General features: G+C 42.4%; 1 protein-coding gene across 2 annotated transcripts; it reads left to right on the forward strand.

The window, feature by feature from the left end:
* The first annotated feature begins 363 nt into the window (after positions 1-363).
* On the forward strand, positions 364-16,974 carry RFWD3 (ring finger and WD repeat domain 3). Of its 2 annotated transcripts, XM_034425544.3 has the most exons (12): positions 364-705; positions 1,273-1,478; positions 2,112-2,203; positions 2,276-2,473; positions 3,853-3,944; positions 8,432-8,546; positions 11,084-11,315; positions 11,446-11,596; positions 12,716-12,892; positions 13,535-13,749; positions 14,537-14,754; positions 15,279-16,974. In XM_034425544.3, exons 1-12 carry the CDS (start codon positions 368-370, stop codon positions 15,420-15,422), a joined length of 2,178 nt encoding a protein of 725 aa, XP_034281435.2. In that variant the 5' UTR covers positions 364-367; the 3' UTR covers positions 15,423-16,974. The 2 variants fall into 2 exon arrangements, with proteins under 2 accessions (XP_034281435.2, XP_087733250.1); XM_087877124.1 differs by having other exon boundaries at positions 2,112-2,473.
* The last annotated feature ends 282 nt before the right edge of the window (positions 16,975-17,256 follow it).

A 17,256-nucleotide genomic window follows, 5' to 3' on the forward strand; every position in this document is an offset into this window, starting at 1 on the left:
CTGGCATTTCCCTCCCTAATGCTTTTCTTCCTGTGGATCCCGTTTTCCACTTTCCTTTTTTTTTTTTTTTTTTTAATTCTAGGGGTCTGTTTTATGCCCAACGAAACTGGCATCCGCCCCTCCCGCAAACGCAATTCCCGCATCAGGCTGAAAAACCCGCCTTTTTTTTTTTTTTTTTTTCAAAATCCCGGCGGCCGCCTTAAAAACGCGCACGCGCATCTTCCAAGCCTCCTTTTCCTTCCCCCGCCCTCCCTGGCTCCGCTCCCGGAAGAGTGGCAGTCGAGGGGGCCCAATGGAGCACCTCGGTGTTGAGGACCTCCGTCCAATAGAAATCAAACTCTGCCTTCGCGCGCCTCCCGGGCGGCCAATGGGGGCCCCGTGGGCAGGAGGCGGGGAGATTGAGCGCCTGGCCGGCGCGCGCGTCGCCTGGCCCCTCAGAGGGAGGCCGATGGCGGCGGGGGCGGCGGAGGAGGCGATGGAAGTGGATCTCCCGCCCGTGGCCGAGGCCGACGAACGAGAGCCGCCCGCCGCGGCCGATCGCGAGGAAGCCTCGGGGCGCCGTCCGGCGGTTGCCCGCTCCTCACGGGACGCCCTGGTGGCGGAGTCGCGGAGGCCGCGTCGCTCCCGGAGGAACCTGACTGGCGCCCCTCGGGCAGCGCCTTCCGCCGCCTCATCGTCGTCCTCCCAACGGGCAGCCCGGGCCAGGTGAGTGGTGCCCGCCCACAGCCTGGCGACCGCCTTCCTCCCTTCCCCGCCCCTCAGATGCTCGGCGGGCTAGCCGGGGCTACGGAGACGCTCCCCGGAGGAAGCGCCAGGCCGAGCCCCGGGGACGCTCCGAGGCTGTTTTCGGGGCGGTGGGGGGATTGTTAAGGACTAATTCTGCAGTTCGGTTTTGGGATGTTCCTGATACTTCATGGCCTTGTTTCTTCATCTCGGCAACTTTAAGATGCGTGGAATTCTGGGAGTTGGAGTCCAGGCCTGTCAGAGCAGCTGCTGGGCTGGCTGGGAATTTTGGGAGTTGGAGTCCAGGCCTGTCAAAGTTGCTGCAGGGTGATGGGGGAATTCTGGGAGTTGGAGTCCAGGCATGTCAGAGCCGCTGCTGGGGGAATTCTGGGAGTTGGAGTCCAGGCCTGTCAAAGTTGCTGCAGGGTGATGGGGGAATTCTGGGTGTTGGAGTCCGCACGGCTCAGCCACTGAGATCAAGGAAATGTGTGTTTCGAGGGGACTAGAATCAGATATCACACTAATACACATTTACCTTGTGTTGATTAGATTCACAGCATCATTGGATAGTTACTTCCAGGTCAGTAGGACCCAACCAACAGAACCATCACTTCTAGTAATCAACAATGACAGCAGCTCAGATGAAACGGTGGTCCTAAGTGATTCCGAGAGCAGCGGCAACAACAGCAGCCCCACGGAGGATGAAGAGGAACCAGCAAGAAACTTAGAGGAAATACCTCTAATTGGCTTGGAAGGTTTGCATTGTTTCTACATCTTTGAAAATTTAAATGTATGTAAATGACTCAGGACATGATGCCCATCTTTGATCAGAGCAATCTGTTTGTTTGTGTGACATTTTCATGAACTTCGGCCTATTGAGGGTGTCAGCAGGATGTGGTGGCTACAATTGAAGCTCTGCTCCGTTACACCTTAAAAACAGGTGGGATTTTGATTGGCCTGTTGTGGATGCCATCTTGACTGTTTTGATCAAACCCAATAGATGTCCCTGTTGCTTTGCATCTCCTGTTGCATAGGATGGATCATGTTTTGTATCCTAACAATTCTAAGAAATTGGCTGAGCTAAGACGAAATGTCTTGGGCAAATTTTGTGCCCGGCATTGTCTTTACTGTGCAGTAATGATTGGTTTAATTTGTTTGTATATTTGTATGTAATTTTCTAAAGTAGTCTGATTAAGTCTGTCTTGAACTCTACAGGTTTATGCCTGTGAGTTTTTTTGTGGTTTGGAATTATATGAAAATAACAAGTTATTCTTTTTTGTCTCTTCTTTAAAATTGAAATGGCTTATTGGGACCACTGCACTTTCATATAGACTTTCCTTACGTGAAATATTTCCTTACGTGAAATATTCCTTTGTTTTTTCTCTTAGTAATTGTCCCAAATCCAATGGAGCCTCCTGGAGATAATTCTAATGAGATAGAGCATCCCGATTCTAGAGTCACTGCTTCCCAACCAAAGAAGGTGAGAGAAGGTGAAGTTGAATACCTGGGCCCTCATTTACCTGAGCTACCTTCCATGTTTTCTTTTTTCCAGACAACTCCATTAAAGAAAAGCAATGAGGCTGCATCTCTGGTTCCTTTGGAAGAGGACAGTGGTGATACCTGTGCCATCTGTTTTGAAGAGTGGACGAACGCTGGGCAGCATCGTCTTGCTGCACTGCGCTGCGGGCATCTCTTTGGCTACAGCTGCATTGAGAGGTGGCTGAAGGGCCAAGTGGGCAAATGCCCCCAGGTAAAAAATTTTTAGCAGGAAAGACGCCTTTGTAATAAAAAGGAATTGCTTAAGAAGAGTGGTTGCAGGGAGTGACTTTTGTCAAGTCAAACAACAATTTTAGTCTTAGCTCAGCTACTAATACATTTGTAGCTGAGCTACAAATACTAATACTAATACAATATTTTGGGTGCAGGTGACCTTTTCAGCTATTTTTTTCATGGTACATTTAAGCACAGGTAGTCCTTGACTTATAACAGTTCATTTAGTAACTGTTCAAAGTTACAATGGCACTAAAAAGTGACTTATCACAATTTTTTCACAATTTTTGTAGCGTCCCCATGATCATGTGATCAAAATTCAGATGCTTGGCAACTGATTTATACTTATGATCATAGCTGTGTCCCAAGATCATGCGATCACCTTTTGCAGCCTTTTGACAAGCAAGGTCAATGGGGAAGCCCATTTCACTTACTGGGTTACTAATTTATCAACTGCAGTGATTCACTTAATTGTGGCAAGAAAGGTCATAAAATGGTGCAAAACTCACTTAACAAATGTTAACAGAAATTTTGGGCTCAGTTGTGGTAAGTCAAGGACTACCTGTATCCACTGAGGGATGCCAGAACTTCAAGGAAGGAACTAGTTCTCTTTGTTCTGTTATTTAATAGAACTTTGCAGAGTTTAGGATTCTAACGGAAAAAGGTGCCTTTATCATTCAGAAGAATTGTTTATTCTGTGCAAATTGCAGCAGACAGTGCACACTGCACTTGGACTGTTGGCAGTGGAAGCTTGTTGTGATAAAAATCAGTTACCAAAGAAGAATTAAACAGATTACAAGGAGTCCCTGGTCTCTTGCATTTAGACAAGTAAGAAACAAGATTCTTTAAAAGTACTTTGCACAGACGCTAGCAGAAGAGCCCAAACAAAGAAAAAATGCTTTACATTTGATAAGGAAAGAAAGTAACCACAAGCACATGTTATCCTTCATGATATGAAAACATTTCAGGCAATTTTCCTAAAAACACACCATATTTGATATATTTGTTGACCCAAGATTGTAATTGTTACTTCTAATTCCGAGAAGCTGGCCCTGTATTTAGGGCAGGAAGTGATAAGGAGGGATAGCAGCTATATCCCCAAGACCTCTCAAGGCCTAAATTTTGGGATCAGTTAGTCACTAATAGGTAGAGTTGGCATACTAACAAAAGCTCCATTCTGAAGGATGATATATGAGCAATAGAGAGGACATATAGGAATGTAAAGAAAAATACAAGAGTGATAACTTGATGATAAGTAAACATACAAATTGATTCTGTGTTCTTACTCCAAACCACCACAGTTTAGCAATAGATTATTTGCCAGAAAGTGACTCACTTTCATTTTGTGTTTTGTTTTAGTGCAATAAGAAAGCCAAACGCACAGATATTGTCGTCCTTTATGCCCGTACTCTGAAAGCACTGGACACCACTGAACAGGAAAACATGAAAAGGTATTGATGCTGGATCACCTTCATTTTCCTACGTGAAATTGCATGTACATTTATGGTCAAGGATCAGGCCAAAATATTTTTTTATTGAAATGTGTTGTTCACAGACTAGATCAACCGAGCTTCCTTCAGAATGTGTTCTTTGTGTTTCTTTGAGGGCCTGGATGGGAATCAACAGGCTTCGACTGAACTCTGGCAAGACTGAATGGCTTTGGATGCTTGAGGCCCCGAGATCTGAGTCTTTGCTATCTTTAATTCTGGTGGGCTTGCAATTCCTCAGACAGATCCAGTCTACAACTTGGGGGTTCTTCTGGACTTGCAACTCCTACTCAAAGAGCAGGTGGCAGTTGCAGCTAGGAGAGCCTTTGTGCAACTTTGGGTTCTGTACCAGTTGTGGCCTTTTCTGGATCAGGAGTCCCGTCATTCAGGCCCCAGTCATCTCACGGCTGGACTACTGTAATGTGCTGTACATGGGGCTACCCTTGAAGAGCATTCAGAAGTTACAGCTGGTGCAGAATGTGGTGGCGTAGACAGTCCTTGAGGCCTGAAGAATGGGCTATCTAACACCACTGGTCTGTGATCTGCATTGGCTGCCAATTTGCTTCTGGGTGCAATTCAAGGTGTTCATGGCATGGGTCCAGGCTACTTGAGGGACCGTCTCATCCCACTGGGATTGGCTCACCCTACCTGCACTGGTAGAGGAAACATGCTGCAGGCCTGATGAGCCCGATTATTCCGGTTGGTGGGATCCAGAAGAAGGGCCTTCTCTTCTGTTGCACCTACCCTGGGGAACATCTTTTCCCCCCACCCCCGATCCGTGTGTGGTCAGCCCCAACCCTCCTGACCTAAAGACGCTTGAGGCCCCCATGGGGAACTTCATAGTGGAGATGGTTGATTGATTAACAACAGATTCCATCCCTCCTGCTTCCATCCTCCCATCTTGTAATTGGGCCGTGGTGGTCTGGATTTGTATTAATTTATTGATGTTTTTAGTTTATATAGTTTTTATTTTTTATGATTGTAAGCCACCCAGAGTTATCTTGAAGTACAATGGGCATCCTATAAATTTTACAAATAAATGTAACATATGCATATAGGAACTGAAAGAATCTTGTACTGGTAGCCCTTGATTTACAATAGTTCGTTTAGTGACTGTTGAAAGTTACAATGGCACTAAATAATGTGACTTATGACTATTTTTCACACTTACGACCATGGCAGCATCCCCATGGTCACGCGATCAAAATTCGAACACTTGGCAACTTACTCATATTTAAGACGATTGGATTGCCCTGGGACCCTTTTGTTTCAACAGGCCGGGCTGGCTTAGAAAATGAATTTTAATTGGGTGTTTGTAGTAAGGACCACATTTTAATATATTTTAAATTGTTTTTAAATTTTATGGGTATGTGTTTGTTTTAATATGGCTGTACACCGCCCTGAATCCTTCGGGAGAAGGGCGGTATAAAAATTTAAATAAATAAATAAATAAATCCCCTTTTGCGACCTTCTGACAAGCAAAGCCAATGGTGAAGCCAGATTCACTTAACAACCATGTTACTAATTTAACACCTGCGGTGATTCACTTAAGAACTGTGGCAAGAAAGGTTATAAAATGGGGCAAAACTCACCAAATGTCTCACTTAACAACAGAAATTTAGGACTCAACTGATAATAAGTTGAGGATTATCTGTATAAATGTATGAAATAAATGAAATTACTTACACTATTGCAAGTTATGTCTAGGAGATGAAACAAACCCATAGTGATTTTTTTTTGTGCTTGATTAATCTGAGTCTAGATCAGGCAGCAAAGCATGAAAACAACCTGGTCTCCAGACTCAGAAAATGATTTCAAACAAAGTTTACTAATGATTAAGTGGGCGCATTGGCAGTATGTAAAGACTGATTAGCATTAAATCTTTCACTGTGAATGCTGCACTGAGAAACGACAGATTGAGGCCAAACATTTTCTATGGCAGTTGCAGTTGCTTTGACAAAGTTTTTACTGTATTAACTGGCATATAAAGAAGAGTGATGGTTTGATAAGTATTGAAGTTACCCCAAGTCAGATATGCTGAGGAGTATAATTCTTCCCCTTGGTAACAGCAACAATATTTCTGTGGGAACGATCCTGCTTCTGCAACTCTTCCTTATTCTGGAAAGAGAATGGTTGCTTAATCATAAGTTAGCAAATAGTTGGATTCAGATGACATGAAGAATATAAAAGTCAAGGGAGTTTTTTTCTGGTCAGTTTTATAAACTTTGTAACTTGGTTACCTTTAACTTCTTCCACAAAAATTAGGTCACTGTGAAATTGTAGACATTTCCTATATTCTAACATCACAGCTCAGATTAATCTTTCCCAGTCTTGTTTGATCAGCTGTTACATGTATAAGATTTAGATGTCTGTCTGCAGAAATGTTCTGTAAGTTTTCAATACTAAAGTTTATATGAAGCACTTTTACCCTGCTTTTAAGGCCAAAAGGACTTCCAGTGCGTTTTTAAAGAAATTAGCTCTGCTGCCAGACTCATACTGTACTGTAAATATTGTAACACAAAGTGAGGATTTTGGAGTATCTTGGGTCAGGTTTTGCACACTTGGTGGATATTCCTTGTAGCTTTTATTTATTATTAATTTGTATCCCATCTTTATTTTTAGAAATAACTCAAGATGGCCTGCATACCTAATATTCCTCTTACTTACCCCACAACAACCACCTTGTGAGGTTGATTGGGCTGAGAGAAAGTGATTTGCTGAAAGTCACCCAGCCAGCTCTCTTGCCTACCATGTTTCCCCAAAAATAAGACCCAACCAGAAAATAAGGCCTAGCATGATTTTTCAGGATGCTTGTAATATAAACCCTACCCCAAAAATAAGCCCTAGTTAAAACTGTCAGCCAGACAGGCGCATTTAGTACCATATTTCCTGGAAATAAGACATCACCTAAAAATAAGCCCTAATGCATCTTTTGGAGCAAAAATTAATATAAGAGCCGGTCTTATTTTTGGAAAACACGGGTAAGGCCAGACTAGAACTCACTGTCTCCTGGTCTCTAGGCCAGCACCTTCATCATTAAACCAAAGTAGCTTCCTTGGAATCCATCTTCTTCTTGTGCCATATCCGTCATCGGACGTTGGCGATCATGTTGGCAATCCTATTTTTGTCAACAGCCGTATGAAAAAGTGCTGCTGAGTTTTGTCCAAACCAGTCCCTAAGGTTTTGAAGCCATGATGTTCTTCTTCTGCCTGGACCTCCTTTGCCTTCAATCTTTCCCTGGAGGATTAAGTGAAGGATGCCGTATTTTTCTGGGTATTGCATCACACGTCCAAAATATTCTAACTTTCCCTTTTTAATGGCTTTGATGATTTCCCTTGGCTTTCCCAGGCGGCTTATCGTCTCCTCATTTGTGATTTTGTTAACCCAGTTTATACGTAACAGTCGTCTGTAAATCCATATTTCAAATGCTTCCAGTCTCTGAGTGGTTTTCTGTCAGAGACCAACTCTCTACTCCGTAGAGCAGGATAGAAAAGATGTAACATCTGACAAGCCTGATTTTCAGTCTTAGGCTTATATGTCGTGACTGCAGAAGATCTTTTTTATTTTGAAGAATGCTGCTCGAGCTTTCTCTATCCTTGTCTTTACTTCACTGATCATGTCCCAGCTTTTATGTAAATTAAAACCGAGGTAGGTGATCTTTTCAACTTTTTCTAGTGGTATTCCTTCCAAATTTATCAGTGGTAAATTAATGGGTTGTTTGCTGACGACCATGATCTTGGTTTTTGAGGTGTTAAGCTTCAAGCCATATTTTTCAGATATTTCTGAGACTGTTGATGAGGAGCTGAAGGTCTTCATGCTTACTGGCAAGCAGAACTGTATCATCAGCATATCTTAAATTGTTGATCTGAACATCATTTACTTTGAGGCCAGCATCAATGTTTTCCAGTGCTTTGTTGAAAATTGACTCAGAGTAGATATTAAATAACAGCGGATACAGCCGTGTCTGACCCCTCTTCGTATTTCTGCATCATCTGAGTATTTTTGGCCTAGTCTCACATTTGCTACCTGATGCCAATATAGATTCTTTATGATTCGGATGTCTTTGTCATCTAGTCCCACTTGTTTCAGGATTTGTAATAATTTGCTGTGTCTTATTTTATCAAATGCTTTTTCAAAATCGATGAATCACATGTAAACACTGTGATTGACATCTCTACAGCGCTACACAAGAACTTGAATGCTGAATAGGGCATCTCGTGTACCAAGATTGCGTGTTACTTAGACACTCCTCAATTTTGTTGTATATTCTTGTGTGAATTATTCTCAGGAATATTTTCAGGGCATGAAAATATTGGAATCCATAGGAAAATAATAATCTGTCATGGATTCCTGTGATGTTTTCTCAGTTTTTCAGTCCAGTCTACAGGCTGGAAATTCTTGGTGATTTCCCATCCAAAATTCTAACCAGATCTGTCCCTTTTTTATCACAGCTCTTTAGAAAAGGAACAAGTCCTGCGAAGGAAAGCAGAACTGGAATCAGCCCAGAGTCGCCTTCAGCTGCAGGTCATGACAGAGGAGTGCAGCAAACTGAAGCAGCAAGTACAGGTAAGATTAACTGCAGTCATTCATGCAGGACAATTGTACAGGTAGCCCTCGAATTACGACCACAATTGAGCCCCAAAATTTTTGTTGTTAAGTGAGTTTTGCCCCATTTTAGGACTTTTCTTTCCTCAGTTGTTAAGTGAATCACTGCACTTGATAAGTTAGTAACCCACTTGTTAAGTGAATCTGACTTCCCCATTGACTTTGGTTGTCAGAAGATCGCCAAAGGGGATCACTTGACCCCAGGACTCTGCAACTGTCATAAATTTGAACCAGTTGCCATGCATCTGAATTTTAATCACGTGACCATGGGAATGCTGCAACAGTTGTAAGTGTGAAAAACAGTCATGAGTCATTTTTTTCAGTGCCATTGTAACTTTGAACAGTCACTAAATAGACTGTTGTAAATCGAAGATTATTTGTAGTCCATGTCTTTCTCACCTGCTCTTTGGGGGGAAAAAGCATTTGTGGGAGAGATTCTTTATATATATATATATATATATATACAAAGTTTATTTTCATTTTTAAAAATACAATACTTTACATATATACATACAAGGTTATTGCAACTAACATACACAAATCTGCACCTATATCACTAATACAATCCATTTCATTTCCCTCTCTTTTCTTTCACCCAATTATACCATAAATTCCAACATTTGTAATAAGCAGAATCTTTTTGGTTCCTAAGTAATTTCGTTAACCGGTCTGCCTCTGCGCATTCTGTAATTTTCCAAATCAATTTATTTTCTGTGGGTATTAATTCGTTTTTCCATTCTTGCATATATAGTATCCTAGCTGCAGTAGTGATGTGGAGGATCAAGTACCATTTTTCCTTAGTTATTTTGTCTGGTTTCATTCCTAATAAAAAAATCTCTGGTTTCAGCTCTATATTATATCCTGTAATTTCCACTATCCAGTTCCGAACCTTGGACCAATATTTGCCTGCTTTGGGGCACGTCTGCCATTGGTGGTAGTACGTCTCACAACCATTCTGTGGGAGAGATTCTTATGGAGTCCCCAGCATGGTTGCCAAGGAGCACAGATATCCCCAGAGATGTTCCTTGGGGTGTGCCTAACTAACTAACTTCTTTCCTACCTACCTACCTACCTACTTACCTCCTCCTATTTTCCCCACTAAAACCACCACATTAGAAGAATTGGACTGAGAGAGATTGACTGGGCCAAAGTCGTCCAGCCAGCTTTCATGCCTAAGGTGGGACTAGAACTCGCAATCTCCTGATTTCTAGCCTGGCAGCCTAACCACCAGCTCCTTAGGAGAAAGTCAGTGGCATTCCAGATAAATGCTTGCCTCACAAGAGAAAGTTCAAATGAATTGAGTTTTAGAACAAATGAATGGAGGAGGGAAGGCAGGGGCTAGTGAATTGATAGGCTGGATTCAAAGTATCGAAACGGAGAGAGGGAATCGCTTGGCATGGATCAATATTGCTTGATCAGTTTGTGAGAATGGAATAGCAAGGCTCTGTAGAAGTTTGGAGAAGATGGCAGTTAGTCTGATTTTGCTACTTGGACAATCAATGGCATTGAATTTTGAAATAACTTCTGAAATAGTACATGGAAATAAAAAGTTGTATTAGTTGAGCCCATTATAAATTAAAATTTGTAACTGCTGGCCTAAAATAATTAGTCCAACTAAAGAAGAATGTTCATCTACAATTTAACAAAATTGGTCTCCTTTGTTTAGGGCTTTCCTGGTTAAGCACAAAAACCTCCATCCTTTAAGATGATCATTAAAAGATAACAGATGTATAAAATATATGGCTCTTTATTTATCTGGAATTTACTCATGGGGAAAAAAGTCTATGTTTTACATTGGTAATTTGTAACTATTTTTTTTCGAGGCCACAGAAGTTGAAGAATTAGGAACAAGTCATCCATCTAGAAATTCACAAATGTGCAGCTATGCAGACAGCTTGGGGATCCCTGATCTTAGCTGAGGTTGGGGGGAGAAGGCAGAGGAATGAATGGTGGTGTTTTATTTCTTGTTCTTTCAGAATTAAAATTTAGACAAAATATTGTTTAGTTGGGAGAGGGAGTTCAGTGGCACAAATTTAATAATATTAGTTTTGTTGGATTTGGGCTGGAGGGGGTTGGTTCCTTTAAACATGATCTGTTTCAGCCCATTCACTCTAAACCTTCATCTCCTAATGTTTTCTTAGGCTACACATCTGTCTTTCCTAAACTTGGAAGATACGTTAATTTCAGTGCTTTGAAGCCCTGGTTAAACTCGGTTGGAGTGTGATTTCCACAAACCTAGCCTGTATGGGATTTCTGAGAAATGTTCTTGAAAATACCTGGAGGGACCAGCCCTCCCATGCCTAATCATACCTTTTATGTAGAACAGTGTTTCTCAACCTTGCCAACTATGTTGTGTGGACAAAGATGTGTGGACTTCAACTCCCAGAGTGCTGGCTGGAGAATTTGGGAGTTGAAGTCTGCACACCTTGCAGTGGGCAAGAAACACAGCCATCTCTCTGGGCTTGACTTAATACTCCCTTCTGTCTTTCCTTCTGCAGGAACTGAAGGCTTTGCTTGCCAGGCACAACACCAGCTCCTCCTCTCAGCAGTCCAGCAGTGCTCGCTCTTGCTTTCCCGGCTGCCTCTCCTCCAGCCAGGGTCAGCACAAGTACCATTTTGAGAGAGCCTTTCTGGTCTCTCAGATGGGCAACTGCCGGGTGATGGCCTACTGTGACCCCCTGAGCTGCCTCGTGGTCTCGCAGCCCTCTCCGCAAAGTACTCTCCTTCCTGGTGAGTCAGTAACCAAACCAAAGGCTAGAAAGAGAGGTGGGGATGCGTGATTGTTACCTCAATCAAATGAGGGATCTTCAGAAAGGGAGGACTCTGTGTCTGCTAAGTGGCCTTTTCCGTGTCTTTTGAGGTTATGGAATTAAGATGATGAGTGCTGTCAACCTGAAGAGCAGTCAGTATGTGCCCATCCACAGCAAGCAGATCCGGGGCCTGGCCTTCAGCAACCGGGCAGATGGCTTGCTCTTATCTGCTTCTTTGGACCATACGCTCAGGCTTACGAGGTGAGTACCCACAGTACAAAGTAAGGTCCTGCATTTAGGGAAGATAAACCAAATGCATAGGCTGTATCTAGGTGTCTCAGTGGATCACAGCTTAGGTATGAGCCAGCAGTGTGCTGCAGCTGCCAAAAAAGCCAATGCAATCCTAGATGGCACCAAAGGAGGGATAGCAGTAGCAATGGCACTTAAACTTATATACCGCTTCACAGTATTTTACAGCTGTCTCTAAGCAGTTTACAGAGTCAACCTATTGCCCCCAACAATCAGGGTCCTCATTTTGCCCACCTCGGAAGGATGGAAAGCCGAGTCAATCTTGAGCCAGTGAGACTCGAACTGCCAAACTGCTGGCAGCTGGCAGTCAGCAGAAGTAGCCTGCAATGTGGCATTCTAATCATTGCGCCATTGCTCATAGTTTCAAGATTGTGCAAAGCGATAGTACTGCTTTATACTGCACTAGTGAGGCCACTCTTGGGATACTGCGTCCAGTTTTGGTTACCATGATATAAAAAAAGATGTTGATACTGTAGGAAGTGTGCAGAGAAGAGCAACAAAGCGGATAAAGTTCTGGAGGCTAGATCGTCTTGATGAACTAGGTTTGCTTAGCTTAAGGAAGAGAAGGCTTAGGGGAGACCTGATTGCTGTCTTTGAATTGAAGGCTGTTGCAGGGAAAGGGGGTCAATTTATTCATGGCATCTGAAAGCAGGAAAAGCAGCAACAGGTAGAAGCTCATCAGAGAGAGATCCAAGCTGGAAATAAGGCAGTGAAGACAATGAATCAGTGGATCAGCTTGCCTTCAGAAGTTGTGGGTGCTCCAACACTGGAGGTTTTTAAGAAAAAATTGGGCAGCCATTTCTCCGGGATAGTATAAGGACTCCTACCTTGGGCAGGGGGTTAGATTAGAAGACCTTCAGGATCCCTTCCAGCCCCATGATTCTACTGGTAGTGAAGAGGCTTTTCCCTGCATGGCTCAGGAAGCTGGTCTATGGTTTTTTTGGGGGGGGAAATGATTTCCTGCCTGGATGGTAGCCATTATTGCTGTTGAATGGTAATGGGCCAAGGGAAGAGGCACAGGGTAGGAATGGGGCACAGATGCTGAGAGGCTCTTCTCTCCTTTTCTCTCAGCTTAGCCACAAACAGTGTTGTACAGACCTATAATGCTAGCCGCCCCATCTGGTGCTGCTGCTGGTGTCTCGACGACACCAACTACGTCTATGCTGGGCTGGCTAATGGATCTGTCTTGGTCTATGATCTGCGGGACACAAGCTCCCACGTCCAGGAACTGGCTCCACAGAAGTCCAGGTATGGCTTTTATAAGATAACATTGCTTTCCGAACACTGACACCATGGAAGATTTTAAAATATCTTCGTAATAAGTTCATTTCTAAGGTTGTGTATTATTTGAAAAATCCTTCATGCTGTAGGCTAGGAACGCAAGTTTCTTGACAAAGAATTGCTTGGAAGACTTGGATACAGAATATAAACTCCTTGCTGTGATCCAGATAAATCTCCAAACTGGTGAGAGCAAAGGGGGTCAGACTAGCTAATGTCAGAAGTAATCTTGCCATAGAGGCATTTCTACTTCTTAAATTGCTGCAGATATTAGCTTTCTCATGGTGGGGAATTGGAAAGAATACAGTGGGGATAAAGTTGGGGAGAGCATTTATCTTGCTTGTAGTAGTTCCGCATTAATGAGTCTTCTGAGCAGTTATGAGTGATGTGAATCAAGTTACCCTTTTTATCTCTTAGGATGTTTAGTACGGCTTAATCTGAAGTAAGCAGGGGATTTCAGTCTTAGCAACACTTGCAATTAAGTCAGATGGTTTCTAATTTTCAACCCTCTTTGAAATCATTTTTAAACATCCCTATAAAGATTTTCATTTTGGGATGAGTAGGGGACCAGAGAGAATAGCCTGGTGATCCTGATTTTGCTGCTCTCACCAGGTGTCCTGTGGTGTCTTTATCTTACCTTCCTCGAATGGCTTCAGCTTCACTGCCATATGGTGGGCTGGTGTCTGGGACGCTGGAAGGAGCCTGTTTCTGGGAGCAGAAGTCGAGCAATTCCTACCAACCTCACGATCTCCTCCTTGAACCCGGAGGTTGCATTGACCTTCAGACAGAAGCCAGCACACGACACTGCCTTGCAACATTCAGGCCCAGTAAGTTGTCATCCGAGGATATTTTTTGCTCAGGGTTAGGGTTGGCCCAGTGGATGCATAGAATCTGGACACAGAATCATCTCCAGGAAAGCATTCTGTTTTTTTCCCCCTTTACAGATGGTGTAACCTCCCTCTTGACAGTACTTGTTTATGTTGGGTTCCTGCCTGCTCCATTACATATAAATAGGAGGGGGGCTTTGGATGGTTCTTCCTGTTGGATTGAAGGGCACTGCTGGTAGTACATTTTGGCCGTTATTCTGGCTACCTCCTATTTGCCAGTTAAGAAAGATTTGAAGATGGAGGAGAGAATCATTTCAGGGTTCATTTAATGTATGTGCCTAGTCCATGGGCCCCTGATATCTCCTTTTCTACCCCTGGCCACTGCTTCCACCTCAAAGACCACAGACGCAATCCCCACCTTTTCCAACATAGCATCTTTCACAGTCCCAGAATCCCTTGTCAACATGTCTTTCTCACTGCCTGGAAATGTTAAGAATTATAGCTCTACCACACGGAGCTTTGTGCGAAATCTGACTTTTCTCTTTTGCCCCAGTTTGGAATGCTGCTTTACAAGCAAACTTACAGAAATTGTTACGAACGCCATTCGTGTAGTAGGTATTAAGCCTTATCTTGGTATTTAGGGTAGAGTAAAACAATGTTCTCAATCTGCAGACAAGCAGCCTCTTAAGGAAATCTGTCAAACAGGGATCTCATTTAAACGCGTCTGCAGTGTTGTGTGTTGATATTTTTGGACTTTGTCACTTTTTTCAATTTCACCCTTTCACAGACCGAAACAGCAACTGCTTGCAGTGTGTGGTGATGGAGTTGACCTCTACTCAGCTGACAGACCGAGATGATGAAATTGTCTGTTCGTGCAACCCCATTCAAACTCTTACTGCAGGTCCAACGTGCAAACTCTTAACCAAAAATGCCATTTTTCAAAGTCCCGAAGATGACGGCAGCATCCTTGTGTGTGCGGGGGATGAAGCATCAAACTCTGCCATGGTATGGCCTGAATTTTGGATAACAACTTTCCCTTTTGTTGGTAGCGTTAGGTATTGATTGTTTTTCTTCTTCCACAACTGTTAAGTCACAAAAACCATGGGGTGATAGAGTGAGAGTGCAGGTGTGGTGCAATTGCCACAGTACAATTGCCACTAGAGAGCCTCTTGTGCAGCCGAACCTTGAGCTGGGACCGGAGCTGTCTGTCCTATATTTATTTCCCTAGGGATAGGAGACTGGAAAGAAAATGATGAACTCAGCTGTGAGGCACACAGAGCCAGTATTACTCCATGCAATACTGTTTATTAGAAGTGAGAAGGGAGGGAGGCTAGTCCCTAATGTTTCTATTTTATTTGGTCTTTACAGTTCTAATCTGAAATCTTCTAAAAACCATTTATCACTGGACAGGAAAGGAAGATAGCTTTATTAGGAAGTGTCAGTTCCTGTAAAACATTGTAGTTTGCAGAACCATGTCTTGTCCAGCGAGATATTTGGTGAATTATGGCCTTTTTCTCTTCATCCTGAAGCTCTGGGACGCAGGAAGTGGAACTCTGCTTCAGAAACTGCCTGCTGATCTCCCTGTGTTGGACGTCTGTCCTTTTGAGGTGAATCGCAACAGCTTTCTTGCTACTTTGACGGAGAAAATGGTGAAAATCTACAAGTGGCAGTGACTGTCTCCCTTGCCTTCCAAGCCTGATCCCTGAGCAGACGTTTTGCAGCTAATTGGATGTTGGCTGTCTTGAAGATAGGATTATTCCTGAACCACCTTAGATCTGAACTTCAGGGTAATTTATTTGCTCCATCTCTACTCCCCTTATGTCCCTGTTTTCCCCAATTTATATTTTTTTCAATGAAGACAGTTGTTTCAGTCATGCAACAAATCTTGTTATGGGTCTTGTCTTCTGGTTGCATTATTCTGAGAGGAAGTGAAGAAGAAACTTGGCTGCCATTTTCTTGATATAGTTTCCGGAAATTAATCATTGGTGCTTGCTAAGACTACCTTAATTAGCCCTGCTCTACAGTGACCTAGAACTTCATAATGTGGGTACTAGTAGATCACTAGCCTACCATGTACAAAGCAAAAAAGCAGTTTGTATCTCTCTCTCTTTTGGTCTACTTAAATTCACTTTTCTGCAGTGAACTGTTCTAGCAAAATGTTTTCTGATCATGAGGGAAGATGGGGAAAAGGGTGATTGCAAATTCTGCCTGAAACTGGCTGCTGACATGCATTTCGAATGCAGTTTGGGGAGATGCAATGTCTTAATGTACAAGCCTAACTGTTTGGACTGAAACTGTGATTTAGGAGACCTCCAGCCGATCTCCCAAAGCCAGACTGTTGCAAAAATGAAAAGTGAAGCCACTTCAGAACTTGATTAAGTCTGTTTGCAGGAGAAAAGGTTTTGCTTGGCTTTTCTTATTACACCGGTGATCTGTTTTCCACTCTGAATTAAAATGACATTGTATTTTGATTGCTGGCTTTCACAAAGCAAATTACTAGATTGTATATATTGCAAGACTCATCTGAAAACCTTTTTTTTGTATCTGAAAGCTGTAGAAATGGAAGCTTTTTGCACTGCCTGTACTGTTTATACATGGCAGTATAAACCTCAGAACAACATTCTTAAACTGAAATACTGTGACTTGTAAGTATGTCCAATTGTCCTGTTATGTAATTTTTTTAAAACTAGCAAGTGTGAAACAAACTTTAAAATCAGTGGTTTTCTCCAGTGGTCAAAACACTTTGCTGTTAGGCTATTCGAATAGCTTTAAAGTTAAGCATTAGTGCCAAGAAAGGGAAGGAGAGTGTGCATCTTAAAAGATCTGAAGGAAATGATACCTTTTGTACCTGATGTCAGATAGGAGTGCTTCCATGTGGCAAATTAATATATATGGGTTTGGGGAATATTTCCTTAACTTTTTGTTGACAATTACCAAGGTGCAATTTGTAAGGTAACTCTTTTCAAAAGTGAATGTTTATACCTTAACTAAGGTGAAAATATAGTTACTTTTTTTTAATGAAATGTATTGAAATAAACTGTTATCTTGTGGGAATCTCTAGAATATAGAAACAGCAGTTCTGCTTTTAACAGTGAGCAAGTCACTTTATATTAAAGTACATGATCACTATAATGTAAACACAGGTAAATTTGTGACATATGCCAGAATTGCAATTGCTTTAAAAATACAAGTTTCTGTATAATAAAGATACTTCTTTATCAAGCATTTATAAGGAATTTTGAGTATCCTATCTATGCAATAGATAACATCTAGAGCACATCTTCAGTTTCAATATTTGAAACACCTGTTATTTGTAAAAGGGTTATAGGTAGTAAAATTTAAGCTAAGTACTATTAGAGATACTGCCCATCTGATAACAGGGCGGAGGTAAATGTAACTGATGGCATTGATGTGTTAGTCTCTCAATAGACAGATAGTCCTTGACTTACGACAGTTCACTTAGTGACCAAAGTTACAACAGCATTGAAAAAAAGTGACTTATGACCA

This window comes from Pantherophis guttatus, chromosome 11 (assembly GCF_059756535.1).
Source record: "Pantherophis guttatus breed Tessera chromosome 11, ASM5975653v1, whole genome shotgun sequence".
NCBI classification, from domain to species: Eukaryota; Metazoa; Chordata; class Lepidosauria; order Squamata; family Colubridae; genus Pantherophis; species Pantherophis guttatus.

Coding starts and splice junctions, on each gene's coding strand:
- RFWD3 (XM_087877124.1), top strand. CDS start 368: ATGGGGGCCCCGTGGGCAGGAGGCGGGGAGATTGAGCGCCTGGCCGGC. Junction 1,479..2,111: donor ACCTCTAATTGGCTTGGAAG/GTTTGCATTGTT, acceptor TTTTTCTCTTAG/TAATTGTCCCAAATCCAATG. Junction 12,893..13,534: donor CTGGCTCCACAGAAGTCCAG/GTATGGCTTTTA, acceptor TGCTCTCACCAG/GTGTCCTGTGGTGTCTTTAT.